A 27,960-nucleotide genomic window follows, 5' to 3' on the forward strand; every position below is an offset into this window, starting at 1 on the left:
TCATCCAGAAGGCGAGGTCAGTACAGGTGCATCAAAGCTGGGACCGAGAGACTGAAAAACAGCTTCTATCTCAAGGCCATCAGACTGTTAAACAGCCACCACTAACACTGAGTGGCTGCTGCCAACACACTGACACTGACTCAACTCCAGCCACTTTAATAATGGGAATTGATGGGAAATGATGTAAATATATCACTAGCCACTTTAAACAATGCTACCTTATATAAATGTTACTTACCCTACATTATTCATCTCATATGCATACGTATATACTGTACTCTATATCATCGACGGTATCCTTATGTAATACATGTATCACTAGCCACTTTATACTATACTATGCCACTTTGTTTACATACTCATCTCATTTGTACATACTGTACCCGATACCATCTACTGTATCTTGCCTATACTGCTCTGTACCATCACTCATTCATATATCCTTATGTACATATTCTTTATCCCCTTACACTGTGTACAAGACAGTAGTTTTGGAATTGTTAGTTAGATTACTTGTTATTACTGCATTGTCGGAACTAGAAGCACAAGCATTTCGCTACACTCGCATTAACATCTGCTAACCATGTGTATGTGACAAATAAAATTTGATTTGATTTGATTTGATTTTAATAGAGCTGTTGCCACTTTATAAGGTGGGGCAGAAAGAGATTAAGGTTGGTTTTCTGTGGGTCCCAGCTCATTTTGGAGTAGGGAGAAATGAGGCAGCGGATAAGGTAGCGAAAGCAGCTCTGAAGAGGGAGGAGGTAGATATGGTGGTACCATTCATCTAGAATTCTGTGAGGAAGGTCAGTGGGTATCTGGGGAGTGAAATGAGGGATGGGGTGCTGTTGACAAGGCTGAGGTTGGGTCATTGTGGATAGGGAAATGGGTTATTGTTAGTGAGGAAACACCCAGATGGGAAGTGTGAGGTAGAGACTGAAGTACACGATCAGTCAAAAGTTTGGACACCTACTCATTCATGGATTTTTTTCCTTAATAATAGTGAAGACATCAAAATAACACCTATGGAATCATGTAGTAACCAAAAAAAGTTTAACAAATCAAAATATATTTTAGATTCTTCAAAGTAGCCACCCTTTGCCTTGACAGCTTTGCACACTCTTGGCATTCTCTCAACCAGCTTCATCTGGAATGCTTTTCCAACAGTCTGGAAGGAGTTCCCACATATGCTGAGCACTTGTTGGCTGCTTCTCCTTCACTCTGCGGTCCAACTCATCTCAAACCATCTCAATTGGGTTGAGGTCGGGTGATTGTGGAGGCGAAATCGACTGATGCAGCACTCCATCACTCTCCTTCTTGGTCAAATAGCTCTTACACAGCCCGGAGGTGTGTTTTGGGTCATTGTCCTGTTGAAAAACAAATGATAGTCCCACTAAGCCCAAACCAGATGGGATGGTGTATTGCTGCAGAATGCTATGGTAGCCATGCTGGTTAAGTGTGCCTTGAATTCTAAATAAATCACTGACAGTGTCACCAGCAAAGCACCCCCACGCCATTACACCACCTCCTCCATGCTTTACGGTGGGAAATACACATGCAGAGATCATCCGTTCACCCACACCGCTTCTCACAAAGACACGTCGGTTGGGTCCAAAAATCTCAAATTTGGACTCCAGACCAAAGGAAATATTTCCACTTGTCTAATGTCCATTGCTCGTTTCTTGGCCCAAGCAAGTATCTTCTTCTCATTGTTGTCCTTTAGCAGTGGTTACTTTGCAGCAATTTGACCATGAAGGCCTGATTCACACAGTCTCCTCTGAACAGTTGATATTGAGATGTGTCTGTTACTTGAACTCTGTGAAGCATTTATTTGGACTACAATTTCTGAGGCCGGTAACTAATGAACTTATCCTCTGCAGCAGAGGTAACTCTGGGTCTTCCATTCCTGTGGTGGTCCTCATGAGAGACAGTTTCATCTTAGCGCTTGGTTTTTGCGACTGTACTTGAAGACATTTTCGAAGTTTTTACATTTTCTGTATTGACTGACCTTCGTGTCTTAGAGTAATGATGATTCTCTTTGCTTATTTGAGCTGTTCTTGCCATAATATGGACTTGGTCTTTTACCAAATAGGGCTATCTTCTGTATACCACCCCTAACTTGTCACAACACAACTGATTGGCTCAAATGCATTAGAAAGGAAAGAACATCCAAAAATGCACTTTTTAAGAAGGCACACCTGTTAATTGAAATGCATTCCAGGTGACTACCTCATGAAGCTTATTGAGAGAATGCCAAGAGTGTGCAAAGCTGTCAAAGGCAAAAGGTGGCTAGTTGAAGAATCTCAAATATATTTTGATTTGGTTAACACTTTTGGTAACTATATGATTCCATATGTGTTGTTTCATAGTTTTAATGTCTTCACTATTATTCTACAATGTGGAAAATAGTAAAAATAAATACAAACCCTTGTTGTTCTAAAACTTTTGCCCTGTAGTGTAGGTAGACGGGATGAGCATCATATGAAAAAAGGTTCAATTTATTTAAAAAAAAAAATAATATGCCAGATGGTTAAATTCTGCAATAGTGGTGGTGAACATGCGACCGAATTCCTGAATTGCCCCATTGGGGTGAAGGAGACAGAGGTGGCAAAGATAAGGTAGTAACGTTGAAGAAACAATGGTAGTTCGATTAGAGACACCCGTGAATGTTCCTCGCCAACAGAGAGATCCTTACATGATGCATGTTAAAAACGGTGACTTGCAATGGTTATAAACTGCACAGCGCGGCAAACAAAGAAAATCTGAGAAAATAGGGATCATTGAGTGCGGCTTAACGTTTTTTGGGACTCCGGCATTTTACAGCAGAGACATTACAACTAATCCTGTCGGTGAATGTTCCGCTTTCAAACCCCGGAGCCTGTGTAAAGATGTGATTTGGACTAGGATTGAAGGAGTCGGATGGGTTTTTCATATATTTATCTTGTTGTATGATGTCGCCCCCTCCCTCCCATTTGGTGGATGCCAGATGCAGCGAGAGGCTAGAGAGGCTCAGAATCAGTCATGATGGTTCGTATGCAGAGGATGTAAAACAGATTGGTGGGACTTCAGTGCGGAATGATGGAGCTTCCAAGGCTGCTCCTGTACTACAGTAAGTGGACTTGATGTCGGGGCTGGTCCTGGCATGTTTTCGAGACCTGTTCGGAAATCTTGCTCTCATGAATGTTCTCTGTCAACGGACGTTTTGGCATTGAAAAAAAGTTATCCTTACCAATTAAAGCTATGAGTTTAAAACACGACTCCGGTTGTGGAAAGCAGAAATGACAGGCTGAATGTTATTGTGGATACAGCCAAATAGTTGTGGTTAACAGATGTTACTGTTGAAATGGTTGTAGACATGCTGAATTATTCTACGGGTGGATTGTTTCAGCATGATATAGATACAGTTTAATGGCTTGGGAGGGTTAGTAGGCCATTTTTCCCCTCAGTTATTTTTTCTTAGTAGGGCAGAATTAGGTTGACCATGATTGATCGCACACTCCAGCACAGTAGGTGGCGGCATGTACCTTAAACGTTTGTTTGCGGACCGCCATGATATCATAGAAGACTAAGACTGACGGAAGTGAACAGTGACCAAGAACAATTTCCACGTTAGCGTTTTTATTGTTAATATTTAGATGTGTATTACCACCCTGGAACTCAAAATATGACTTAACTGCACTGCCTCACATACTTAACCCATGTAGTTTTTAATTCGCGTTAGAAACCGGACTTGGTTGATAGATGTTGTCTAGATAACGCTAGCTAGCTAGCTGCTAACAATGGCTAACTCTAACGGTATGGTTTTTCACACTCAAATAGCCTCCATCATGGAGGTGCTAGCGAATGCAGCCGTGGCAGAGATCTGTAAACTCGTAGACGACGACTATGCAGTGTTTCGTTTGGAAATAACTCAAAGCCAGAAAGAAAACAGGTCATTACGGAAGAAACTACTGGAACTGAAGGTGGCACGGGAGCGCGCAGAGAGGACAGCACGAGAGCGCGTCCTCGCCAGTAGTGTCAAGATCCTCGACCGATACAGAGGAATGGCAAGAGGTACATTTTGCAGAAGGCTGCGGAGCCCCGTTGCCCTATGCAAATTTATTCAGATGTGTTACCCAGAATTGGGTCTTGGTTTTTGGATTGTATGCAATAATTCCCCTGATTACTTAGCTATCTTGTGCAAATACACTATCATATTCTAACAATTATTGACTTACTGAATTGCCTATTATTTAGTCAATGAAAACATTGATGCATCCTTACATCCTTACCAATTGTAGACTGTCAATGGTGTATAATATACCATTGCGCATTAACTGTAGCTAACCCAGGGTTTCCCAAACTCAGTCCTCCCGGGGTGCACGTTTTGGGTTTTGCCCTAATACTACACAATGATCAAAGCTTGATGATTAGTTGATTATTTGAATTTACTGTGTAGTGTTAGGGCAAAACCCAAAACGTGCACCCCTTGGGGTCTTGAGGACTGAGTTAACCCGCAATCACTCTCAGGTGAAGGACATCTCACTGGAGGCCACAGGAGCTTTGTGAAGCCAGCAGGACACAATACATGGAGAGATGACCAACCAATCACTATTGATGACGGGAGTGGAACCTCAACCCAGCAAGTTATTGTGATAGAGGTTAGTGTAATAGTGTTGCATAAAAATGTGTTACTTTGTAGATGAAATATGTCAATTTATTTCAGAAAGGCTCCCCTCCGCTTTCACTTGCTTAAATCCTAATTTATCTGCCATAGGCGAGCTTGTGAGATTTCCTTACAACATATTTATCAAATTCTACTCATGTACTGGTAATAACCCCCTCTTCTTGTGTCAGTCTGCAGTTGCAGAGGCTGCAGGTCCTGGGGTCAAGCGGGAGAGCTCTGAAGGAGAGGAGGACCCATGGCACAGTAAAGACATCCAGACTAGAGTAGCTGGAGCACCCCCTGTAGCCACAGATGACCCCACCACTGCCCCAGCACAGCCCAGGACCCGATGCAGCATCACGGAGGTCAGTGGAATGCCGAACGCTGTCCTCAAGTCAGAGACCAAGACTTTAACTGTACACACAGGATCTGACCACAGGTCAGACCCAGAGACACTGGGGCTGAGGAGACTGGGCTGTCCTCCTGTTCCCGGCTCAGAGTATTTACCGGTATTTCACCAAATCCAGAAGATGGTTAATTCCCGTGGAGATGGTGACACATTAGACACTGAAGTTGATGATCCGTCTTGTTCTTACGCTACAGAGATGGACCCTGGCAACATACCCTTGGGTTTAAAGAGACCGACTGATCAGTCGAAATGGGACTGGAACCAGTACAGTAGTAGTGCATGCTCTGAAGGGTGCCTAGATAAGAAAGGGGAGGTTATAGTGGTAGATGAAGTGACTGTGAAAGTCGAGGGGGATGTTCCACCCACATGGAATGCAGTTAGTCACCAAGGTGACGGACACTCACAGGGCAGAGATTTCTTAGATTACAGGGAAAGCTTAGAGACTAATCCAAATGTCACGACCCACTCCCCTTTACACGCACTCATGGATTGCGACCTAGTGTCCACGTCGATGGGACCTTCCGATTCACACGGCCACATCCTTTTCGATCAGGTATTGAACTCAAACAACAGGGCTGGAGCCCAGGCTCAGGGAGGGGGAGCCACATTAGGCAATATTAAAGAGAAACGGTTCCTCTGCATGTTCTGTCACAAAGGATTCAGCTGCCTCCAAAAGGTGGAGATCCACCAGAGGGTCCACACAGGGGAGAAACCCTTCAGCTGTACCCAGTGTGAGAAGAGGTTCTCCCGCCAGGACCACCTGAAAAGGCACCAGAGGGTCCACACAGGGGAGAAGCCGTTCAGCTGTACCCAGTGTCACATGCGCTTTGCCCAGGCTGGTCACCTGAAGATGCACCTGAAGGTCCACACAGGAGAAAGGCAGTTTGCCTGTACGGACTGCGGGAAGAGGTTCACAGAGAGGAGCTACCTCAGGATACACCAGCAGAAAAAACATTCCACTCTATAAATAGAAAGTTACCCTGTATTAAAGACAAAGATTCATTTTCATTGTTGTCAGCAGAAATTTGGGATAATAAGAGTAACACATTTCAGTGTTGAATATTCCTGGGTAGAATATTGCATCCAGACGTGTTATTTATTTATATATATATATATAAGCCTAAAAAGTATTTCATTTTGTTTGTGCTATATGGTGTTCACAAATTTTCCCAAGAAATATGTATTCAGTTTATCAAGTTCATGCTGTGTTTTAGTTGAGACATGTGTATGTGTGGTTTTCATATGGTGTATTTAACACTTGATTGTTTAATAAACACAAAATGGGACATTTCATTCTAAGACTTTCATTGAGACTCTTTAGTGCAAGAGGCGTCACTGCAGTACCTGGTTTGAATCCAGGCTGGATCACATCCGGCTGTGATTGGGAGTCCCATAGGGCAGCGCACAATTGGCCCAGTGTCGTCTGGGTTTGGCCGGGGTAGGTCGTCATTGTAAATAATAATTTGTTCTTAACGGACTTGCCTAGTTAAATAAAAGTTTTTTTATTTATTTTTTATTTTTAACGACCCACACATTAAAAAGCAGCTACTGTACACATCAAAATACCTTAGGTCAGGTTTGTCAGATGATTTGACTTATCATTGCTGACTTGTTTTTACCCACAACGTTTTTGTCCACCATGATGGGGTTAACAACAATTTAAGTAATTCTGTAACTACAGTATAGGACTCAAAAGGGAGGAGGTCATAGACCTGGCAGTGATTGTGGACATGATCTTGGACTACAGGAAAAGGAGGGCCAAGCATGCCCCCATTCTCATCGACGGGGCTGTCATGGAGAGCGCTTCAAGTTCCTTGGTGTCCACATCAACAAACTATCATGGTCCAAACATTCCAAGACAGTCGAAGAGGGCACAACAAAACCTATTCCTCCTCAGGAGACTGAAAATATTTGGCATGGGTCCTCAGATCCTCAAAAATGTCTACAGCTGCACCATCGAGAGCGTCCTAACTGGTTGCATCAACGCCTGGTATGGCAACTGCAAGGCTCTACAGAGGGGATTGCGTACGGCCCAGTACATCACTGGGGCCAGGACCTCTATACCAGGCGGCGTCAGATGAAGGCCCTAAAAAATTCCAAATACTCCTGCCACCCTAGTCATAGACTGTTCTCTATGCTAACACACAGCAAGCGGTACCGGAGTGCCAAGTCTCGGTCCAAAAGGCTTCTTAACAGCTTCTACCCCCAAGCCATAAGCCTGCTGAACAGCTAATCAAAATGGCTACTCTGACTATTTGCAGTGTTTTTTGTAGCCATTTGGCAGACGCTCTTATCCAGAGCGATTTACAGTAGTGAGTGCATACATTTTCATACCTTTTTTGTACTGGTCCCCCGTGGGAATCAAACCCACAACCCTGGCATTGCAAGCACCATGCTCTACCAACTGAGCCACACGGGACGCCATGTTGAAAGTGTTCTCTGTACACGTGTGTACGTACCTGAGGGAGTGTGTGTAATCAGTATCACCTGTCTCTTCCAGGAGGAGGAGGGTCCAGAGGTGCATCTGGTGAAGGATGAGGGTTGTGAGGAGGGTCTGAGGAACACTGAGGGGACCATGGTCATGGAGGATAACCAGACTTCACCTCCTGAATCCACAGAGGAACCAGCTGAGCAGCACAGGACCACACACAGTCTCACTGAGGTGAGCCCACTGTGAACTACTGTCTGATGGTATTAGGTCTGGGTAGGAGAGCTGATCTAGGATAAGTTTAGCCTTTTAGATCATAATGAATAAGGCTATGTAGATACGCGTGGACTTGATCCTCAATCAGAACATCTACTCTGAGACTCTGTAGATACTGTCCAGGTCTTGATGAATTTTGTCTTAAGTGTGGGACCATGCCTTTCAATTATCAAACCATTAAAGACTGTCAACTAATAAAATCAACTAACATGTTTGCATAATACTCATACCAATCCCTCTTGTCCAATCAGAAGATGCTCCATAGCAGGGTGCTCATATCAGATTTCTTGATCCAACACCCTCTCACTCTGTATCTCTTACAGTCAGTAGACATGGAGGATGGAAAGCCTGATCTGCTGCTGGTCAAAGAGGAGACAATAGAAGATGGACCAGATAGCATTGATCTGCTGAGTGGACTAAAGATGGGGGAGCAAGGTAAGAGAGACATACATATAGCCTACATACAGTAATAGATCTTCAATCGGAATAGTGATGCACCTGGCTCTTATTTTTTCTTCATTCATAAAATGAAATCAATACAATGTATGTTCACATACTAAAACACACATTATAATTTATGAACTTGACCAGGTAATTGACTCCGACTCCATTGGGCCAATGCAGGTCAGGACCAGAGACGACATAGTGGAGGTCAGTGGATGGAACAACTAGAAACAGACAGTCAAATACAAAACAACCAAGCTTAGTCTCCTTGACAACAAGGTGAAGAATATATTTGGTCTGTGGGGACGGGGAGGTGTCGGTATGTGGCGGGAGAGAACAGATTAGGCTAGAGATGTTCCGTCCTGCTCCTATAATTTTGATTCAGAGAGACTGATGGCACCTCAGGTTAACCCCCTAACAGGTGCTGCCTTCAGCCTGCCTTCTATAGGATCTATCAACTGGAACATGGACTCTGCGACAACACAGACACTGCCTGGCCTTCGTTCTCCTCACACTCCCCTAATGTTAAACCAGACCTCAGACAATGCCAGTGGCTCAACACTAAAAGGCTACACAAGACCATTGACAAATGACAGTAAAGTTGAACTGCAGTTACACTGCAAAATTACTTTTTTAAAAACATTTTGGATGCATTATAGGCCTATATTGTATTGCAGTGGGACCAATGGAGTGGGTGGGGTAGAGTGTTGCTGGCATATAGACCTCAGCCCTCCATGAAATAACACCATATATAGACTCTACAGACTTTAGTGAGTAATCCCAACCCCACTTTTACTTCAACACCCAGAAGTTGTCTCTTTTAAGCCAATATGTAATTGAAGGCCTATAGAGTATTGTGTGGGTGGAGTAGAAAGTGTTGCTGGACATGCAGTATAGACCTCAGTCCCACATGAAATAACACCATATAGCTTCTACAGACCCTGGTGAGTAATCTCAAGCCCACTTTTACTTCAGCACCTAGAATAGTTCTCTCTAAAAGCCAATATGTATTTAATGTGTATTGTATTGCATTGGGGGGGCTTATTTGACCTTCGAACATGTTTAAAACCCCAATAAAAATAAAAATATCACTTAAATATTATCAAATATGAATCATTGTTAATGTTTAGACAATTACGTTTCACATATCATGAATAGATATAGGTTATTGATACTTTTCTATTACATGGGGGAAATTTATTTGGAAAAATTGCCGAAAACCTGTGACCCGGAAGTACTTTTTGGTGTTGCGACAAGGTGCTGGTGTAAACAGTTACCAATATCAATTTCATCGTTTTACTTTAGACGTTTATTGACACCCTGGAATTCAAAATATGAATCATTTAACTGTATAACAATATATACATACCCCATGTAGTGTTTAATTCGCGTTTGAGACAGGACTTGCTTGATATGTTATCAAGGTAACGCTAGCTAGCTGCTTAGCTTACAATGGCTAACTTTATGGTTTTTCACACTCAAATAGCCTCCATCATGGAGGTGCTAGCAAATGCAGCCGTGTCAGAGATCTGTAAACTCGTAGACAACGACTATACAGTGTTTCGTTTGGAAATAACTCAAAGCCAGAAAGAAAACCGGGCTCTGCGGAGGAAACTACAGCTACTGGAACTAAAGGGGTCACGGGAGCGCATCCTCGCAAGTCGTCCCAGAAGTGTCAAGATCCTCGACCGATACAGAGGAATGGGAAGAGGTACATTTTGCAGAATGCCGAAGCTGCGAGGCCTGTCGCCCGGTTCCGCTCTGTGCATGTGTAACTTTAGATTTGTTAACCACATACTGTATATGGTTAACCAGAATTGGGTGTTGGATAGTATATAATAATTCCCCAGATTAGTTAACTAGATATTTTGCGCAAAGACACAATATCATATCCTAACCAGATTCTTAATTTACTAAATTTCCCGTTATATACTAATTGAAAACAATGTGATACATGGAACATAATCATTACATAGTATATCAAGAAGTTATAAGTGTTACCTTACATCCTTGCCAATAGTTGACAGCGTCAATAGTGTACAATATACCACTAACCTAACCACCTCTTTTCCTCCAATCACTCTCTCAGGTGAAGGACATCTCACTGGAGGCCACAGGAGCTTTGTTAAACCAGCGGGACACAATACATGGAGAGATGACCAATCAATCACTGTTGATGAGGGGAGTGGAATCTCAACCCAGCACCCTATCATGATAGAGGTTAGTGTAACAGTGTTGCAAATGTGTCCCGTTTATTTCAGAAAGGCTCCCCTCAGCTATTCACTTGCATGTACATCCTTATTTATCTGCCAATGCAGAGTTTGTGAGACTTCCCTATGACATTGTTATCCAATTCTTACATGCTGACTACACCCTCCGCACGTGTGCGCCTTTGCGCACATGTTGATTTTGTCCAACCACACCAGACGCGATCAGGACATGCAGTTTGAAATATCAAAGTGAACCAACTATATTAATTTTGGGACAGGTCATTACACTGTGAGGGAAGTGTTAGGTTTATGTATCAAATCAATGCTACTTTCTAATAACTAATTGGAAAGGTTCATGCAGATGACTGGCTGATCATGTATGGAGGAATCATCACTATCACTGTTCCTCAACTTGGCAATACGCCCAGAATATGGGAACCACCGAGGTATCTCAGTTTCAAGGTCTCAACTTGGAGAGAGAGAAAGCCTTGTGAGGTGGGGATACTTTGCTGCCTCAGGACCTGGACGACTTGCCATAATAGAAGGAACCATGAATTCTGGTCTGTATCAGAGAATTCTATAGGAGAATGTCAGGCCAGCCGTCTGTGAGCTGAAGCTGAAGTGCAGCTGGGTCATGCAGCAAGACAATGATCCAAAACACACAATCAAGTCTACATGAAAATGGTTAAAAAGCAACACATTTAAAGTTTTGGAATGGCCTAGTCAAAGTCCAGACCTAATCCCAATTGAGATGTGGTGGCAGGACTTGAAACGAGCAGTTCATGCTTGAAAACCCACAAATGTCGCTGAGTTAAAGCGTACAAGAGTTGGCCAAAATTCCTCCACAGCGAGTGAGAGGTTGATCAACAACTACAGGAAGCATTTGGTTGGTCATTGCAGCTAAAGGTGGCACAACCAGTTATTGAATGTAAGGGGGCAATAACTGTTTCACATAGGGGAATTGGGTGTTGCATAACTTTTTAAAATCAATAAAATAAGTAAAAAAAAAAAAAAATGTATAAACTCAGGTTCCCTTTATCTAATATTAGGTTTTGGTTGAAGATCTGATAACATTCAGTATCAAAAATATGCAAAAATAGAGTATCACAAAGGGGCAAATCATTTTTCAAAGGCACTGTAGATACACGCTCTGTTGCGATACAGGAAAGATATGTTTTAGAGCTGGGACGGAAAAAAATTCCATGGCAAAATTGAAAACACAAATTAGGCAAATAAATTGTCCTTCAAAAACATGTTTTATATAACATTTTATGTGCTATAACTTGGCAAATCAATACATGTGACTCTGGATGACACCATAATGAGGTTTGTTTCCAACATTAGGTCTGTCTTCCTAAAGAAGTTAAATCCACTTCATGTTTTGTTTCCTTGCCATGATACTAACGAGTATCGCGATTCTGGTATCGTCCCGGCCCTAGTTTTAGCTTAAAAATAATCGATGCGAATCGGTTTGATTAGAGAACGATGTGATTCGGTTCGATGCACAAACATTTGTTGCATAAACACATTCATTTTCCATTCTAAATTAAAATCTGCTGCTGATGGAGCTCATGAACTGGGCCTCTCTGAGCTGGAGCTGACTGTGTGTGTGTCTAAATTATGTATGTCTATGGTGTGTGTGTGTGTTAGTGGTTCACCCATCCGCAATATGTGATAAAGTTCAATTCTGAGACCTGACCCTAACCCGCTAATATAGAAAATGCGCTGTGGGCTACAGTCAAAGATGGCGGGGAGATTTTTGGACAGGTGCCTCCCGGGTGGCGCAGTGGTTAAGGGCGCTGTACTGCAGCGCCAGCTGTGCCACCAGAGACTCTGGGTTCGCACCCAGGCTCTGTCGTAACCGCCCGTGACCGGGAGGTCCGTGGGGCGACGCACAATTGGCCTAGCGTCGTTTGGCCGGTAGGGATATCCTTGTCTCATCGCGCACCAGCGACTCATGTGGCTCGCTAACCGAGGTAGCCAGGTGCACGGTGTTTCCTCCGACACATTGGTGCGGCTGGCTTCCGGGTTGGATGTGCACTGCGTTAAGAAGCAGTGCGGCTAGGTTGGGTTGTGTATTGGAGGACGCATGACTTTCAACCTTCGTCTCTCCCGAGCCCGTACGGGAGTTGTAGCGATGAGACAAGATAGTAGCTTCTAACAATTGGATACCATGAAATTGGGGAGAAAAAGAGGTAAAAAAACATTTAAATAAAGATTTTTGGACAGGGGGTGCAGGAATCTTTTTTGACTCATTTAAATATGTTTCTGCTTATAATTTCCAACATTTTGGTAGGCTATTTTGTTGATCAATTTGTCTATAATTAGATACATGCAGCTTCTCTTCTATCATCGTATGCTACCCTAGAAGACTGAATAAACCCTTGCTCACCAGCATAATGTCAATAAATAATAGAATGTGGTAAAGCTTTCTGTCATCTCTGCTGCTCTCTGGGAGAAAGTGCAATGTATAAAATAAAAATGAAAGATTTTGTGCAAAATGTCCAAATGACAGTTTGTAAGGAAATAGAAAGCTGTGAAAACGATCCAACATGTTTCTGATAAGATTTCAGTTTGGCTTGGATGCATATTTTATGTGGTTGAAATACTATCAGCTTTTATGATGCTGATAAAGATGGCACCTCTGCTGACGGTCCCTAACTGTGCCTTTGCATTCTCTCAAGATGCTTAAAGAAAGAAATCAGATTTCTCTCATTTTGATGCAAGAAATCCTAAATTCTACAGGAGTTAATATTAAGACTATGTGAGAGGTTATAGACCTACAGTCAGTGTCCAGAATCTCACTGTAGCCAACCTGGTTTCAGAGCATTTCGTATTATTCTGTATGTTCACATTTCATATGGTATGTATTAATATGTCGATGTCCATTACCCATTCCTTATGATATGTTACGAATTTGCAAAACATATAATACACTACATGGCCAAAAGTATGTGGACACCCCTTCAAATGAGTGGATTCAGCTTTTTCAGCCACACCTGTTGCTGACAGGTGTATATAATCGAACATACAGCCATGTAATCTCCATAGACAAACTGACATTAGTATGCTCGTACTGAAGAGCTCAGTGAAATTTCAACATGGCACCATCGTAGAATGCCACCTTTCCAACAAGTCAGTTCGTAAAATTTATGTCCTGCTAGAGCTGCCCTGGTCAACTGTAAGTGCTGTTATTGTGAAGTGGACACTGTAGCAGCAAACCCTCCCATCCAACACCTTTGGGATGAATTGGAACACCCACCCTAATCGTCCATCATCAGTGCCCGACCTCAATGCTCTTGTAGCTGAATGGAAGCAAGTCCCCGCAGCAATGTTCCAACATCTAGTGGAAAGCCTTCCCAGAAGAGTGCGGGCTATTATAGCAGCAAAGGGGAGACCAACTCCATATTAATGCCCATGATTCTGGAATGAGATGTTCGACGAGCAGGTGTCCACTACTTTTGACCGTATGTTATGAATTCTAGCTAGGCTAGGTTTATGTTTAGGAGTTAGGTTAAAGGGTTAGGGTTAGTGGAAGGTTTAGCTGAAAGGGTTAGGGGAAGGGTTAGCTAACATGCTAAGTAGTTGCAAAGTAGTATGTAGTTGCAACGTTGTTCGTGATGAGATTTGAACTCGCAACCTTTGACTTGGCCACTGATCCACTTGACCAACTACCCTACTTTCATTTTTGCCTTATTAAGTAACCATCTGTCTTATGTAACCATACCATTCTAATTTGAGTGTCCCGGATTTACGTTTACTATGTTTCGTCTAGTCTGTGAGACCAGGCTGATGCAGCCTACAGATATAAAAGTATTTAACCCGACCGCCACCCACCCACCCTCCATCCACATGGATACATCCGTGGGGACTGCGGGTAATGAGCCAACCCCTGCATCACTAGTGTATCTAAAGGATGTATGTCTATTATCTATGTCCTAGGCACCTGATCTGAGCCATAAGGGAGACTAGGTATTTACCACTATCAGATTAGGGGGGGGGGGTGTCAATGTAGCCTATGTTTTTGTGTCCCCACTTTGGTTCTGAAATTACCATCACCCACTAATTAACTTGTCATGTTTGCAGATTAAGTGTTTGAGCTCGTAATGTATCAATATTGATCGTTTACAAATTAGCTATGACATATCCAAAGTTGTGCTATAAATTAATTGGCTTTCACCCCCCATCTCAAAAACAAATGCAGTGTGCCAGATTGCTGTCCTCGTTCTGAAATGGTTAACTTTACCCAGTATATCTAAAAATGACCATATACACTGATTGTTTGAAGCAAAACTACCAAAACTATTGCTGATGGTGAACCTGAACAATCGAAACTCAGATCTATTGTAAAGCCCCCGTTCAGCAGCTTAACTAGGCTACTGATATTTCCTGGGGTTGTTCGGCATGCAAGCTGACTTGTAGACCAATGACTGCCAACACGGGTACATTCTTAGTTCGACACTGAAGAGAGGACGCATCGGTTGTGACAAAAGAGGAGGTATGGTAAGGTAGAAAGACAGTAACATGTTAGTGAATCTGCGATTTGTAATGTTTGAATGGACTTTCTGACCGACGTGTTGACCGACCAATGGGTGCGGACCAATGCAATTGTATCTGAAACATTTTAATTGGGACCGATGCGTTTTGGTTGAATAGTTACATCCCTACCGATTCTACTCATGAATTATAACCTCTCTTCTTGTATCAGTCTGCAGGTCCTGGGGTCAAGCATGAGAGGTCTGAACGAGAGACGCAACACAGCAGAGACATCCAGACTGTAGCAGCGGTTGGAGTGACGCCCCCTGTAGACACTGAGGGCCTTGCTACTGCCGTGCCCCAGCTCAGGACCCGATGCAGCATCACGGAGGTCAGTGGAACGCCGAACGCCGTCCTCAAGTCAGAGACCGACACAGAGACTTTAACTGTAACACAAAGGCTCTTACACACAGGATCTGACCACAGATCAGACCCAGAGAGACTGGGGCCACTGGGCTGTCCTGCTCTCGGCTCAGAGTATTTACTTTACGGTAACTTGAGCATGAGGATGGTACATTCCCATCCGGACTCAGGTGACGTGTTAGAGACTGGTAATGATCCATCTTGTTCTTACACTACAGAGATGGACCCTGGCAACATATCCTTGGGTTTAGAGACACAGACTGATCTGTCTACAGGGGACTGGAACCGGTACAGTAGTAGTGTATTCTCTGAAGGGTGCGTAGATAAAAAAGGGGAGGGTCTGGTCGTAGATGAAGTGACTGTGAAAGTGGAGGGCGACATTCTTCCCACATGGAATGCAGATAGTCACCTAGGAGACAAAAACTCACAGGGCAGAGGTTTCATAGATTACAGAGAAAGCTTAGAGACAAATCCAAATGTCACGACCCACTCCCCTGTACCTGCGCTCAGGGATCACAACCCAGTGTCCACATCGATGGGGCATTCCGATTCACACAGCCGCATCCTTTTCGATCAGGTATTGAACTCAAACGACAAGGCTAGAGCTCAGGCTCAGGGAGGGGAAGCCACATCAGGCAGTAGTAAAGAGAAACAGTTCCTCTGCATGTTCTGTAAGAAAGGCTTCAGCTGCCCCCAGACAGTGGAGATCCACCAGAGGGTCCACACAGGGGAGAAACCCTACAGCTGTACCCAGTGTCCCATGCGCTTCACACAAGCTGGTGACCTGAAGAGGCACCACAGGGTCCACACAGGGGAGAAACCCTACAGCTGCCCGCAGTGTCACATCCACTTCACCCAGGCTAGCAGCCTGAAGAGGCACCTGAAGGTCCACACAGGAGAAAGTCTGTTCACCTGTACACACTGCGGGAAGAGGTTCTCAGAGAGGAGCATCCTCAGGATACACCAGCAGAAAAACCATTCCACAAAATAAACCATTCCAATGTATAGTTTAAGTTTAGATCAAACCCTGCATTAAAGACAAAGATGTATTGTCAGTATTGTCCGCAGAAAATATCCACTGATGTATTTGGAAGAATGAGAGTAACAGATTTCAGTGTTGAATAGTCCTGAATAGAATATTACATCCAGGCATTGTGTCTTATATGAGCCTAAAAAGTCTGTAACATATTGTGTTTGTACTTTGTAGGCCATATGATGTTCACAAATGCCCATTTCATTACTTCCATTCAACTACTTTTTTTTAAAGTAATTAATTAGAAAAATGTATGCAGTTTATCAACTTCATGCAGGTCTTTTGTTGAGGCGTGTGGTTTTCATATGGTGTATTTAAACCTTGTTTATATTTAGTAAACACAAAATGGGACTTTTCATTCTAAGACTTTCATTGAGACTCTCTTTAATATACATCACATCTGATCTCACCCTATTCTGTATATTCTGATAGCGCTTTATAACCATTATACACTTACTAAATATACCTACACTAACAAACACCCTGTAGTCTATTAGACCAACAAGCACCCTGTAGTCTATTAGACTAACAAGCACCCTGTAGTCTATTAGACTAACAAGCACCCTGTAGTCTATTAGACTAACAAGCACCCTGTAGTCTATTAGACTAACAAGCACCCTGTAGTCTATTAGACTAACAAGCACCCTGTAGTCTATTAGACTAACAAGCACCCTGTAGTCTATTAGACTAACAAGCACCCTGTAGTCTATTAGACCAACAAACACCCTGTAGTCTATTAGACTAACAAACACCCTGTAGTTCATTACACTAACAAACACCCTGTAGTCTAGTACACTAACAAACACCTACTGATGCTGACTTAACTAATCATAGCTGACTTATTATTTTACCCACATTATCCTATTTATGTCCACCATGATGGGTTTAACAACAATGAAGTAATTCTGTAACTACAGTATAGGACTCAAACGTAGTTGGGATGGGTAACTCTCCGGGAAATACTTGCAAAAATGAGAAAAAGTTCAAGGTTAAGTTTAAACGACCACCTGATGAGGTTAGTAGGTTATCATAGGGCTAAATCTGCAAGCTTATGTACAGTGGGGCAAAAAAGTATTTAGTCAGCCACCAATTGTGCAAGTTCTCCCACTTAAAAAGATGAGAGGCCTGTAATTTTCATCATAGGTACACTTCAACTATGACAGACAAAATTGGCAAATTATGGTGGAAAATAAGTATTTGGTCACCTACAAACAAGCAAGATTTCTGGCTCTCACAGACCTGTAACTTCTTCTTTAAGAGGCTCCTCTATCCTCCACTCGTTACCTGTATCAATGGCACCTGTTTGAACTTGATATCAGTATAAAATACACCTGTCCACAACCTAAAACCGTCACACTCCAAACTCCACTATGGCCAAGACCAAAGAGCTGTCAAAGGACACCAGAAACAAAAATTGTAGACCTGCACCAGGCTGGGAAGACTGAATCTGCAATAGGTAAGCAGCTTGGTTTGAAGAAATCAACTGTGGGAGCAATTATTAGGAAATGGAAGACATACAAGACCACTGATAATCTCCCTCGATCTGGGGCTCCACGCAAGATCTCACCCCGCGGGGTCAAAATGATCACAAGAATGGTGAGCAAAAATCCCAGAACCACACGGGGGGACCTAGTGAATGACCTGCAGAGAGCTGGGACCAAAGTAACAAAGCCTACCATCAGTAACACACTATGCCGCCAGGGACTCAAATCCTGCAGTGCCAGACGTGTCCCCCTGCTTAAGCCAGTACATGTCCAGGCCCGTCTGAAGTTTGCTAGAGAGCATTTGGATGACCCAGAAGAAGATTGGGAGAATGTCAGATGAAACCAAATAACTTTTTGGTAAAAACTAAACTCGTCGTGTTTGGAGGACAAAGAATGCTGAGTTGCATCCAAAGAACACCATACCTACTGTGAAGCATGGGGGTGGAAACATCATGCTTTGGGGCTGTTTTTCTGCAAAGGGACCAGCACGACTGATCTGTGTAAAGGAAAGAATGAATGGGGCCATGTATTGTGAGATTTTGAGTGAAAACCTCCTTCCATCAGCAAGGGCATTGAAGATGAAACGTGGATGGGTCTTTCAGCATGACAATGATCCCAAACACACAGCACGGGCAACGAAGGGGTGGCTTCGTAAGAAGCATTTCAAGGTCCTGGAGTGGCCTGGCCAGTCTCCAGATCTCAACCCCATAGAAAATCTTTGGAGGGAGTTGAAAGTCCGTGTTGCCCAGCAACAGCCCCAAAACATCACTGCTCTAGAGGAGATCTGCATGGAGGAATGGGCCAAAATACCAGCAACAGTGTGTGAAAACCTTGTGAAGACTTACAGAAAATGTTTGACCTCTGTCATTGCCAACAAAGGGTAAATATAAAAAAGTATTGAGATAAACTTTTGTTATTGACAAACTATTTATTTTCAACCGTCATTTGCAAATAAATTCATAAAAATCCTACAATGTGATTTTCTGGATTTTTTAAAACTCATTTTGTCTGTCATAGTTGAAGTGTACCTATGATGAAAATTACAGGCCTCTCATCTTTTTAAGTGAGAGAACTTGCACAAATGGTGGCTGACTAAATACTTTTTTGCCCCACTGTAATGGGAACAGCTAACATGTAGCCTTTGCTCACGTGCCACTACGTCAATGATTTTAATTGGCTGTTGCTTAAACTTAACCTTGAACTTAAACCTTTTCTAATGTTCGTAAGTATGGCCCCAACATGTTGAAAGTGTGTGTTTATTATACTTGTGTGCGACTGTGTGTGTGTATACGTACCTGAGGGAGACTCTGTCGGTGTAATCTGTATCACCTGTCACTTCCAGGAAGAGGAGGGTCCAGAGGTGCTGCTGGTGAAGGAGGAGGGGTGTGAGGAGAGTCTGGGGAACCCTGAGGGGACCATGGTCATGGAGGACAACCAGACTACACCTCCTCCTGAAACCACAGAGGAACCAACTGAGCAGCACAGGACCACACACAGTCTCACTGAGGTGAGACAACTGTAAACTACTGTCAGAATGGTATTAGGTCAGGGCCCGTATCCACAAAGCCTCTGAGAATGAGTGCCGATCTAGGATCAGTTTTGCCTTTGAGATCATAATAACAAAATGTAGACAGGTGGGGACAAGGGCCCGTAGTTATCTAACTGCCTGAAAATTCTCAGTGACACAAATTTGGTCCTACTTTTACGCATAGGAGTAAGAGCATGTTATCAACATTCCTATGACTTCAAAGTACTCATATCTCAGGGTGTATTTAAGAGAGCTCAATAGGTGTCTTAACCGGTTAGGAGTTGCCAGAAGTTGCCACTTTACCCTTCTTGGCAACAGTGTAAGAGTGATGATTTGGGTCCATCACAGACCGTCAAACCCAGATGGCACTTAAAGCACCTCAAATCAAAGGTTCATTTTCCCACCACTCTACGCCAGATTATTAAAAAAAACAAACATGCTGCCGTCATCCAATTCGCTGGTTTTCCGGGAGTTGTTGGCGTCATTGATTATGCCCACATCAAAACCATTGCCCTCCATGGATGAGGACACATTCATCAATCGAAAGCGGTACCACAGTATTAACACCAAAGTGTTTGTTTTTTTATGCAGACTATAAGATTCTTGATGTTGTAGCCAACTGGCCTGGGTCTTCACGACTCCAGAGTGCTCAGTGAGAGCAGCCTCAACATGCTGTTTGAGCGCAATGTTGTTCCCTTGGATGTCACTTTCTTGGTGACAAGGGGTACCCCCAGATAAGGTGGCTGCTAAACCCCTTTTCTACGACCTCTCCCCGGGGCTCAGCTCAATTATAACAGGTGAGGCAATTAGGCCAAACATTTAATTTACTGGGCTACAGAATACAGTGGGCTTTATCTCAGTGTAATTAAAATTTGAATCCACATAAAATGACATGTAAATATTGTTTTATCTGAGGGATCACACGGAGCCTGGTAGAAAGGGGAATAGGCCAGTGGAAGAGGAGATTTCATGTTCTCCATGGAGAGGTGCGTCACAGCCCAAGCAAGGATGGTCTGTCGCATAATAATGGCTTCTTCAATATTGAACGACATCTGCAAACTACGGCTCATCCGTCTACCTCCCGACGATGGACAATCTGAAACTGACGATGACAACAGTGACTATGGCGATGATGAAGCAAGCCCCAGTGCCATAGGTGGACAGGGAACGCTTTTCCACCAGCACTTTACCAACCTTCACTTTAGGTAGGCTCACATAACAATCTCCACACTTCGTTTTGCCGTTTTGTCAGCGCAGGAGAATGGTCTCGTAGAACCTAATATCTAGCTACAGAACATTAAGCTATTGGAATGGGAGAGCATCATACAGATATGCAGGGTTGGGTAGGTTACTTTCTAAATGTAATCCGGTAGTTACTAGTTACCTGTCCAAAATCGTAATCAGTAACGTAATTTTTGGATTACCCAAACTCAGTAACGTAATCTGATTACACACAGTTACTTTTAGATTACTTTCCCCTTAAGAGTTAATAGAAGAAGACAACAATGTATGTTAGCAATTTAACCACATCTATTGCAGGATAAAGCAATGTTAAAGTTTACATATCTGGCCTTATATGGATATGAAATTTTACTTTACGGATTGGTTATGTAGGCTTCTTCTAACCCACCGCTTTCTACTACATATAATAAATAATACGATTCAATTATATCTTTACATTAAAAACCAAAGTCTATCAGAATTACAGTCATTCCAATAAATGTTATACCCCTTAATCTTCAAGAATAGGACTTGGAAATATGGAAGTATAGATTTGCCAAATTGTTTTACCTGAGCATAACCCCCAAAATAAGGACTTATTAGCCAGCCCTACTATGTTTGATTTTGTTGTCATGGAGGACTGATTGGGCTCATTGATTCGAGTTGAAAAATTAAAAGCTGTGCTCATGGACTGTTATGCTTTGAGCGCTACTGAAAAGTTATATTTACATGTGAAAATTTAACGCCTTATGCTGCATTTGCTATTGGCCTATTGTTTACATTTTTGTTGGTGACACTTTGATTCCTTGATAATATGCAGCTGTTTAAAGGGCAAATCCACAGAACAATAACAAAATGGTTGCCCCGCCTCTGTTTTGGTAAAAAAGCTGCGGGATGGGCCTGGAGAAATGTAACCACTGTCAGATTAATAGACAGAGCTACGGATGCAAGGACTGACCATCGATGATATCAAAATTGTTTTAACCATGTTATGAGGCTATAGTGTTTGTTTACATTTACAATGTTTGCAAACATTGGAGAAAAACAAGCTTATATTTGGGCTTTTCATGGAGTGTGACAGTTGAACTAAGCTCATGAGGCATTTATAAGTGATATTCTTTAAGAATAAATGGATATATATATCCATTGAAAGTTAAATTGATTTAGCAACTACAGATTGCCCCTTTTAAGTCTATCAAAAGTGTGCGAGTTTGAGCATATGTCCATTAGGCCTATGGATTTATTTATTTTATCAGCATGAATTAGATTGAGCAATATAAGCCCCAATTGTATTCCATAGGCTGGGATCCATACTATGCAGCTGTTGCAAGAGCGCATTTTCTCACTGGCTGTCTACTGGTTTCAAAAACAATGATTGATAGGCAGCTTAAACGTCTTGAATTCAACCATTATTGGGTTCAAATACACATTTAGATCTCTGAACAGCCATCCACAACAACCACAATCCATAAGTCGCAAATAGCTAAATGAGATTCACATCAATGCGCAAGCGTTTATTCAAATTGGATAATCTTTGGGTGGCGACAGCAGTCGCACCATTACAAGCCATAGCTTGGACTGTAGCCTACAAAAGGCCTATTCCTGCTTGTCACATATACTCCCTCCCCGGCCTCTAGGTCATCAGGTTGCTGATTATTCCGCACACTTGTCACCATCGTCTCACTCACCTGGACTCCATCACCTCCTTGATTATCTTCCCTATATCTATCACCTCCCATGGTTCTTTCCTCGGGTGTTATTGACTCTGTTTTCATGTCGGTGCGTTGTTTGTTTTATTTATTAAAACACTCACTCCCTGAACTTGCTTCCCGATTCTCAGCGCACTCGTTACACTGCTCTTTTCCTGCGATCCATCAAACACATTTAGTGTGTGATAAGTTTTTCCGCAAACAATTTGTTAAAAATATAAATGTGAATGAAGTGTTTTGAAATTCAACAGTAAGTTTAAATCCTATTGTGCTGATCGGTGACCCTCAACAGCGCAGCGTCTTGCTAATTGCCAATGCTCGAGATGTTCACTTTTGAGCCCTTCAGGTAGTTAAACACATTCCGCTATGGCACTGAGGTGTTTACGTGGAGGGCCACCTCCTGAATGCAGACAATACCCATTAGACAACAAAATAGTCTACTTTACAGCGTGCATAACATAGCAACTGAATTTAGGGCTACCTGTTTTTGCCAACTTCTGAAGGGAAATGGAAATCTCCAACCTACATTTTGATAGGATGGTGTACCAGCGTTGTTCACATTCGTCAGGAGTTCTTATAGAAAAATGAAATGTGCTGTTTGTTTCAGATATGGCCCTTGATAATAATTTTGTATTTCTCATCTTGCTCTGCAAGTAAAATACTTTCCTCATCCCGCCAGTTTTATTTCCATGATCGCATGCCGCAACATGTTTAAAAAGGCTAGAAAATGTAAAAGGGATTGGTAGTTCTATGTAAAGAGGGTAATGTGAGACAGATGTAATCATTTTCTATCAAACTAATTGGATGAGTTTAGATGAGCATCTTTCTCTCACCACAGTGGCAAAATGTCATGCGCCGGTGTGCCTGTGCGTAATATTTAACCTAAATAGGACTAATAGCCGACACAATTATGATTATATTTTATGAGGATTACGTTTGACAATAACAAAAACAAGATATCTAATAGCCTACAAAACAATGTTGCTAGCCTTGCAATTGGTTTGATATTAATGTTTGTATCAGTCTTGTTTTTGGAAATGTGAAATATCCTCCGTGTGCCCTTTTTCGACACCCAAAAATACAAAACGTCACACTTTCACTTAACGGCTCTTCTCATGTCGTAAAAACGTGCTGAGATCAACTCATAAAATTAACCCCTACTAATCGCTGAGAGTAGGGGAGAGACGCGTAATAACTACCTTTTTAGGTCCTATTCTGAGCAGTGTGTAAATTAGGTCACAGTCGATTCCTATGAGTAATTTTGAGACGCTTGATAACTACGGCCCCTGATCAGCGATTAGCACTTCCACTCAGACTCTGGACCCTTATGCACAAAGTGTCTCAGAAAGGGTCTTAGAATTCCTCTGTCAACCTGTTTTCAGACAATAAAAAGCTCCCAGCTCAGAGAAGGTTTTAGGATGACACTGCTCAGACAGACTCTGGGCCAGGAGTAAAATCAACTCATAAAAGTTTCTCAGGTGGAAATCACGAAAGTTTGAGTTACCGCAAAGGAATAGGCATCAAGATACTTGCCGATGTTGCATAAAACGTTGAAAGGTTTAATCTTTACACAATTAAAAAGTTAACATAGCCCCTAGATGCTTTCAATTGCTCAATTTATAGGCATGCCCAATTTAGTCATTTTAACAACAATGTGTTATTCCCTTGAAATAACATGAAGTCGATTCATGAAATAATCAAATGTAAAAATACACTGAGTGTGCAAAACATTAAGAACAACTCCCTAATATTGAGTTTGTTAGGGCCTGGACTACAAGGTATCAAAAGTGTTCCATAGGGATGCTGGCCCATGTTGACTCCAATGCTTCCCTCAATTGTGTCAAGTTGGCTGGATGTCCTTTTGGTGGTGGACCATTCTTGATACAGACAGGAAACTGTATCAAATTATACCCCTTCAAAAGGCACTTCAATATTTTGTCTTGCCCATTCACCCTCTGAATGGCACACAATCCATGTCTCAAGGCTTAATTTTTGTTTTACCCGTCTCCTCCCCTTCAACTACAATGATTTAAGTGGATTTAACAAGTGACATCAATAACGGTCATATCTTTCACTTGGTCAGTCTGTCATGGAAAGAGCAAGTGTTAGTATTTAGACATATTTAGACATATGTGATTTAGACCTTGTGAAATCATTGTCAAACGCGTAAGAAATACTGTTGCATATAGGTCTAGATTATTTCTGGATTGATCATATAGAAATATCAAAACATTATTTCAACAACTCTAAAGCAATTTCCTGTCTATGGCACCAGAACCACTGACACACTGCCCTTTTCTATAATCAAGACACCTGCTGGTAACTCTTAACTGGTTAGGACAGCTCAAGAGGTTTCCTAAATATTGGTAAACTAGATGACTATAGAGGCTTCAAGCATAGCTTTTATTTTTACCCATAAGAGTAAAATGTATCTATTCTCAGCACTTATGACCAATTTTCTACTCTGAGACTTTGTTGATATGGCCCCTGGTCTTTATTAATTTTGTCTTAAGTGAGGGATCATGCCTTTGAAGTATCAAACCATTAAAGAGTGTCAGGTAGTCAAATCAACTAACACATTTGCATAGTATCACATCAACTAACATGTTTGCATAGTACCCATAGCAATCCCTCATTGCCCAATCAGAAGATGCTTCATAGCAGGGTGCTCATATCAGATTTCTTGATCCAACATCCTCTCACTCTGTATCTCTTACAGTCAGTAGACATGGAGGATGGGAAGCCTGACCTGCTGCTGGTCAAAGAGGAGACAATAGAAGACGGACCAGAGACCATTGATCTGCTGAGTGGACTAAAGATGGGGGCGCAAGGTAAGGGAGAAATACACAGCCTACATACAGTAATAGATCTTCAATGGGAATAGTTATGCACCTGCCCATTTTATATTTTTCTTAATTCATAAAATGAAATCAATACAACTTATGTTTACATACAAAAACACACATTATAATGTATCAACTTCACCAGGTAATTGACAAAATGTAGAGTTCTCTCTGCCATGTTTGTAAAGTCTATTTTGTAACCTCTTCCTGCAGGTGGTTGGCTGGAGGCTAACAGAGGAGACTGGGCTGCCATCTTGGATTCCCAGACCCAGACTGGTGCACCCAAGGGCTCAGGGGACAACATCACTGAGCAGGCCAGGACCAGAGGCGACATAGTGGAGATCAGTGGATGGGACAGTGTCCTCAACTCTGGAGTGGGGAACAACACCTTGAACCAAAACCAGAAACAGACAGGGGAACACAAAACAACAACCAAACTCAGTCTCCATGACAACAGACTGGCTGAGACCAGGGCAAGGTGTAGATTTGGTCTGCAGGGACCGGGAGGTGTCCTTATGCGGCGGGACAGAACAGACACAGACTCGGCTAGCGATGCTCCGTCCTGCTCCTATAGTTGTGATTCAGAGAGACTAATAGTGCCTCAGGTTAACCCCCTAACAGGTGCAGCCTTCAGCCTGCCTTCTGTAGGATCTATCAACTGGAACATGGACCCTGCGACAACACAGACACTCCCTGGCATTTGTCCTCCTCACAGTCTCCTAATGTTAAACCAGACCTCAGACAATGCCAGTGGCTCAACACTAAATGGCTACACAAGCCCATTGACAAATGACAGTAGTAGTAACGCTATCAGCAGATCTGGTGGCAAAGAGAAGCGCTTCCCGTGTTCGTTCTGTGGGAAAGCCTTCAGTTTCCCCAAACAGGTGGAGATCCACCAGAGGATGCACACGGGGGAGAAACCATTCAGCTGTCATCTTTGCCGGGCCAGTTTCTCCCAGTTGTCCAACCTGAAGAGGCACCAGAGGGTTCACACTGGGGAGAAGCCTTACAGCTGCCCCCAGTGTGAGAAGAGGTTCTCCCACCAGCACCATCTGAAGATACACCTGAAGGTCCACATGGGGGAAAGGTCTGTACGCACTGGGGAAAGAGTGTTCTCGGAGAGGAGTTATCTCAGGATACATCAGCAGAAAATGCACACGGACAACGTATAGTGAGTGTTAAAGGAATCATTATTTTATTTAGCGCTTTTCATACAGTATCTCACTTTTAAAAAACAGACAAAAACAAAAAGTGTGTCTTCTCCTTCAGGGTCCCGTCTAATGCCTGGGCTCATAGAAAGCCTGGACCTGGGTCTAGCCTTCCTCAGTTACCTCATGGTTACCCCACTAATACAGACAGGGTCAGGATTGGTGTTCACAAGAGGTACCTAGCCTGTAACACAGCACACAATCCCAACAACACCCAAACAATGGCTAGAGGAGGTCAAGGAGGGAGCTCAAAGACTAACCATCTGAGGGTGGTGGCTCCTGCCTCCTCTGGTGTCATTGGATTACAACGCGCGAGGCCGAGCATGAGGACGGATGCTGACAAGCCGTACGCCTGCCCCAGGTGTGGGAAGCACTTCGCTAAGACTAAATATATGAAGCAGCACCAGAACGTTCACACTAAGGAGGACTTTCAAGTGCAAGCTATATTACAAGAGCTTCTCATTCCTGAGTAGCCTTATGAGACCAAGGAGTGTCCACAATGGGGAGAAATTGCAGCAGTGTGGCTTGAGATATTTACAAGGGATATCTTGGAACTATTCTTTAGCTGTTATATTATAGTCATCATGTGAAGTGTCTTGGGCTAAGAGGGTAATTAACCATATAACATTCATTAAGCCTTTGTTAACTTGTCATTTAAAATAGGCTTGTGTACCTGTTTTTAGAGAGACTAGGTTAGAATAAGGACAGTTTAATTTGTACCTTACTGAGGTGATGTAGATAGAATATATAATAATATCACTTTATTCCAACACACTTTTTTCTAAACTAGTCTGCTCTCTGCTTGAAAGATACTGATCATAGGAGATTTGATGTGTAGCGTAATAAGCAGTACCGCATTTCAAAGAACAGCATACATCACTTTCATTTAACCACACCCTTTGAGCTATGACGCCAACCAATAAGATACTTTCTCTTCGGTGTAACGGAAGTGGGTGTGGCTAGGCGACATGGCGGAAGCAGATGTGGAACTGAAATCGAATGGCGGTGGAGAAAAGGATGAGTGGACTTTTGTCCAAAAGAATGGGATAAGGAGAAAAACTGTTGTGGAAAATATGTCTAGTTTTGATCATATCCCAATTGTATCTGGTAAGACTGCGGTTTTTGGAAAAACAATGTATGCCAGGCTTGGTGAATCCGTTTCCATTTAGTGTGTTTCTGCTGATCAGAAAATATGAATATAATCTATCTTGCATTGACGTGTCACCTGTCAAAGGAGTCATTTTTGGAGTCTTGGAAGAAGTCGACATTGCTCTACTGAAGAATGAATCTTGTGGTAAATGGCATGAAAGAGAAGATTTAGTCTGTTCTTGGGATTTTTATGTGGAGTGTCTCCCTACCCGAGTGCAGCTGGGATATGTGTACTATTCTGTGAGAGCCTTTATATACTTCTTAATAAACTCAAATGGATAAGTTAAGTCAAAAAGTTAAATGTTATTTCAAAATCGAATCACTTCCTGAATTGCAGTAGTGGTGCGTGGGTAAAATCAACAGGGAAGCCAATCCAGGGGGGAAAGCCATATTACAACCTGTGTGATGATTGCGTTGTCTGCTCTATAACCTGTTAGTTCATAGGCCTATATATCACAGTGTCAAGGCATAAGG

The 27,960-nt window shown here is 42.6% G+C and overlaps 1 protein-coding gene across 5 annotated transcripts; it reads left to right on the plus strand.

Annotated features, from left to right (window-relative positions):
• Positions 1 to 2,583: 2,583 nt before the first annotated feature.
• On the plus strand, positions 2,584 to 27,773 carry LOC110534629 (uncharacterized). Of its 5 annotated transcripts, XM_090187502.1 has the most exons (7): positions 9,406 to 9,913; positions 10,292 to 10,422; positions 15,121 to 15,279; positions 19,171 to 19,335; positions 25,006 to 25,117; positions 25,343 to 26,300; positions 26,399 to 27,773. In XM_090187502.1, coding segments are annotated over exons 1-7 (1,785 nt in total). In that variant the 5' UTR covers positions 9,406 to 9,654; the 3' UTR covers positions 26,400 to 27,773. The 5 variants fall into 5 exon arrangements, with proteins under 5 accessions (XP_090043630.1, XP_090043631.1, XP_090043628.1 ...); XM_090187504.1 differs by lacking the exons at positions 9,406 to 9,913; positions 10,292 to 10,422; positions 15,121 to 15,279; ... (2 more) ...; positions 25,343 to 26,300; positions 26,399 to 27,773 and adding exons at positions 2,584 to 4,053; positions 4,510 to 4,640; positions 4,837 to 5,010; ... (1 more) ...; positions 8,082 to 8,193; positions 8,350 to 9,288; XM_090187505.1 differs by lacking the exons at positions 9,406 to 9,913; positions 10,292 to 10,422; positions 15,121 to 15,279; positions 26,399 to 27,773 and adding exons at positions 3,547 to 4,053; positions 4,510 to 4,640; positions 4,837 to 5,010 and having other exon boundaries at positions 25,343 to 26,380.
• Positions 27,774 to 27,960: the final 187 nt, after the last annotated feature.

The sequence above is a fragment of the Oncorhynchus mykiss genome, chromosome 10, assembly GCF_057628025.1.
Source record: "Oncorhynchus mykiss isolate SJ-2025 chromosome 10, ASM5762802v1, whole genome shotgun sequence".
In the NCBI taxonomy this organism is placed as follows: domain Eukaryota; kingdom Metazoa; phylum Chordata; class Actinopteri; order Salmoniformes; family Salmonidae; genus Oncorhynchus; species Oncorhynchus mykiss.

Excerpts from the sequence above, each read along its gene's own strand:
- LOC110534629 (XM_090187505.1), top strand. The coding sequence starts at position 3,780 with ATGGCTAACTCTAACGGTATGGTTTTTCACACTCAAATAGCCTCCATC. Across the intron at positions 4,054-4,509 it reads ATACAGAGGAATGGCAAGAG|GTGAAGGACATCTCACTGGA; the intron begins GTACATTTTGCA and ends AATCACTCTCAG. Across the intron at positions 4,641-4,836 it reads AGCAAGTTATTGTGATAGAG|TCTGCAGTTGCAGAGGCTGC; the intron begins GTTAGTGTAATA and ends TTCTTGTGTCAG.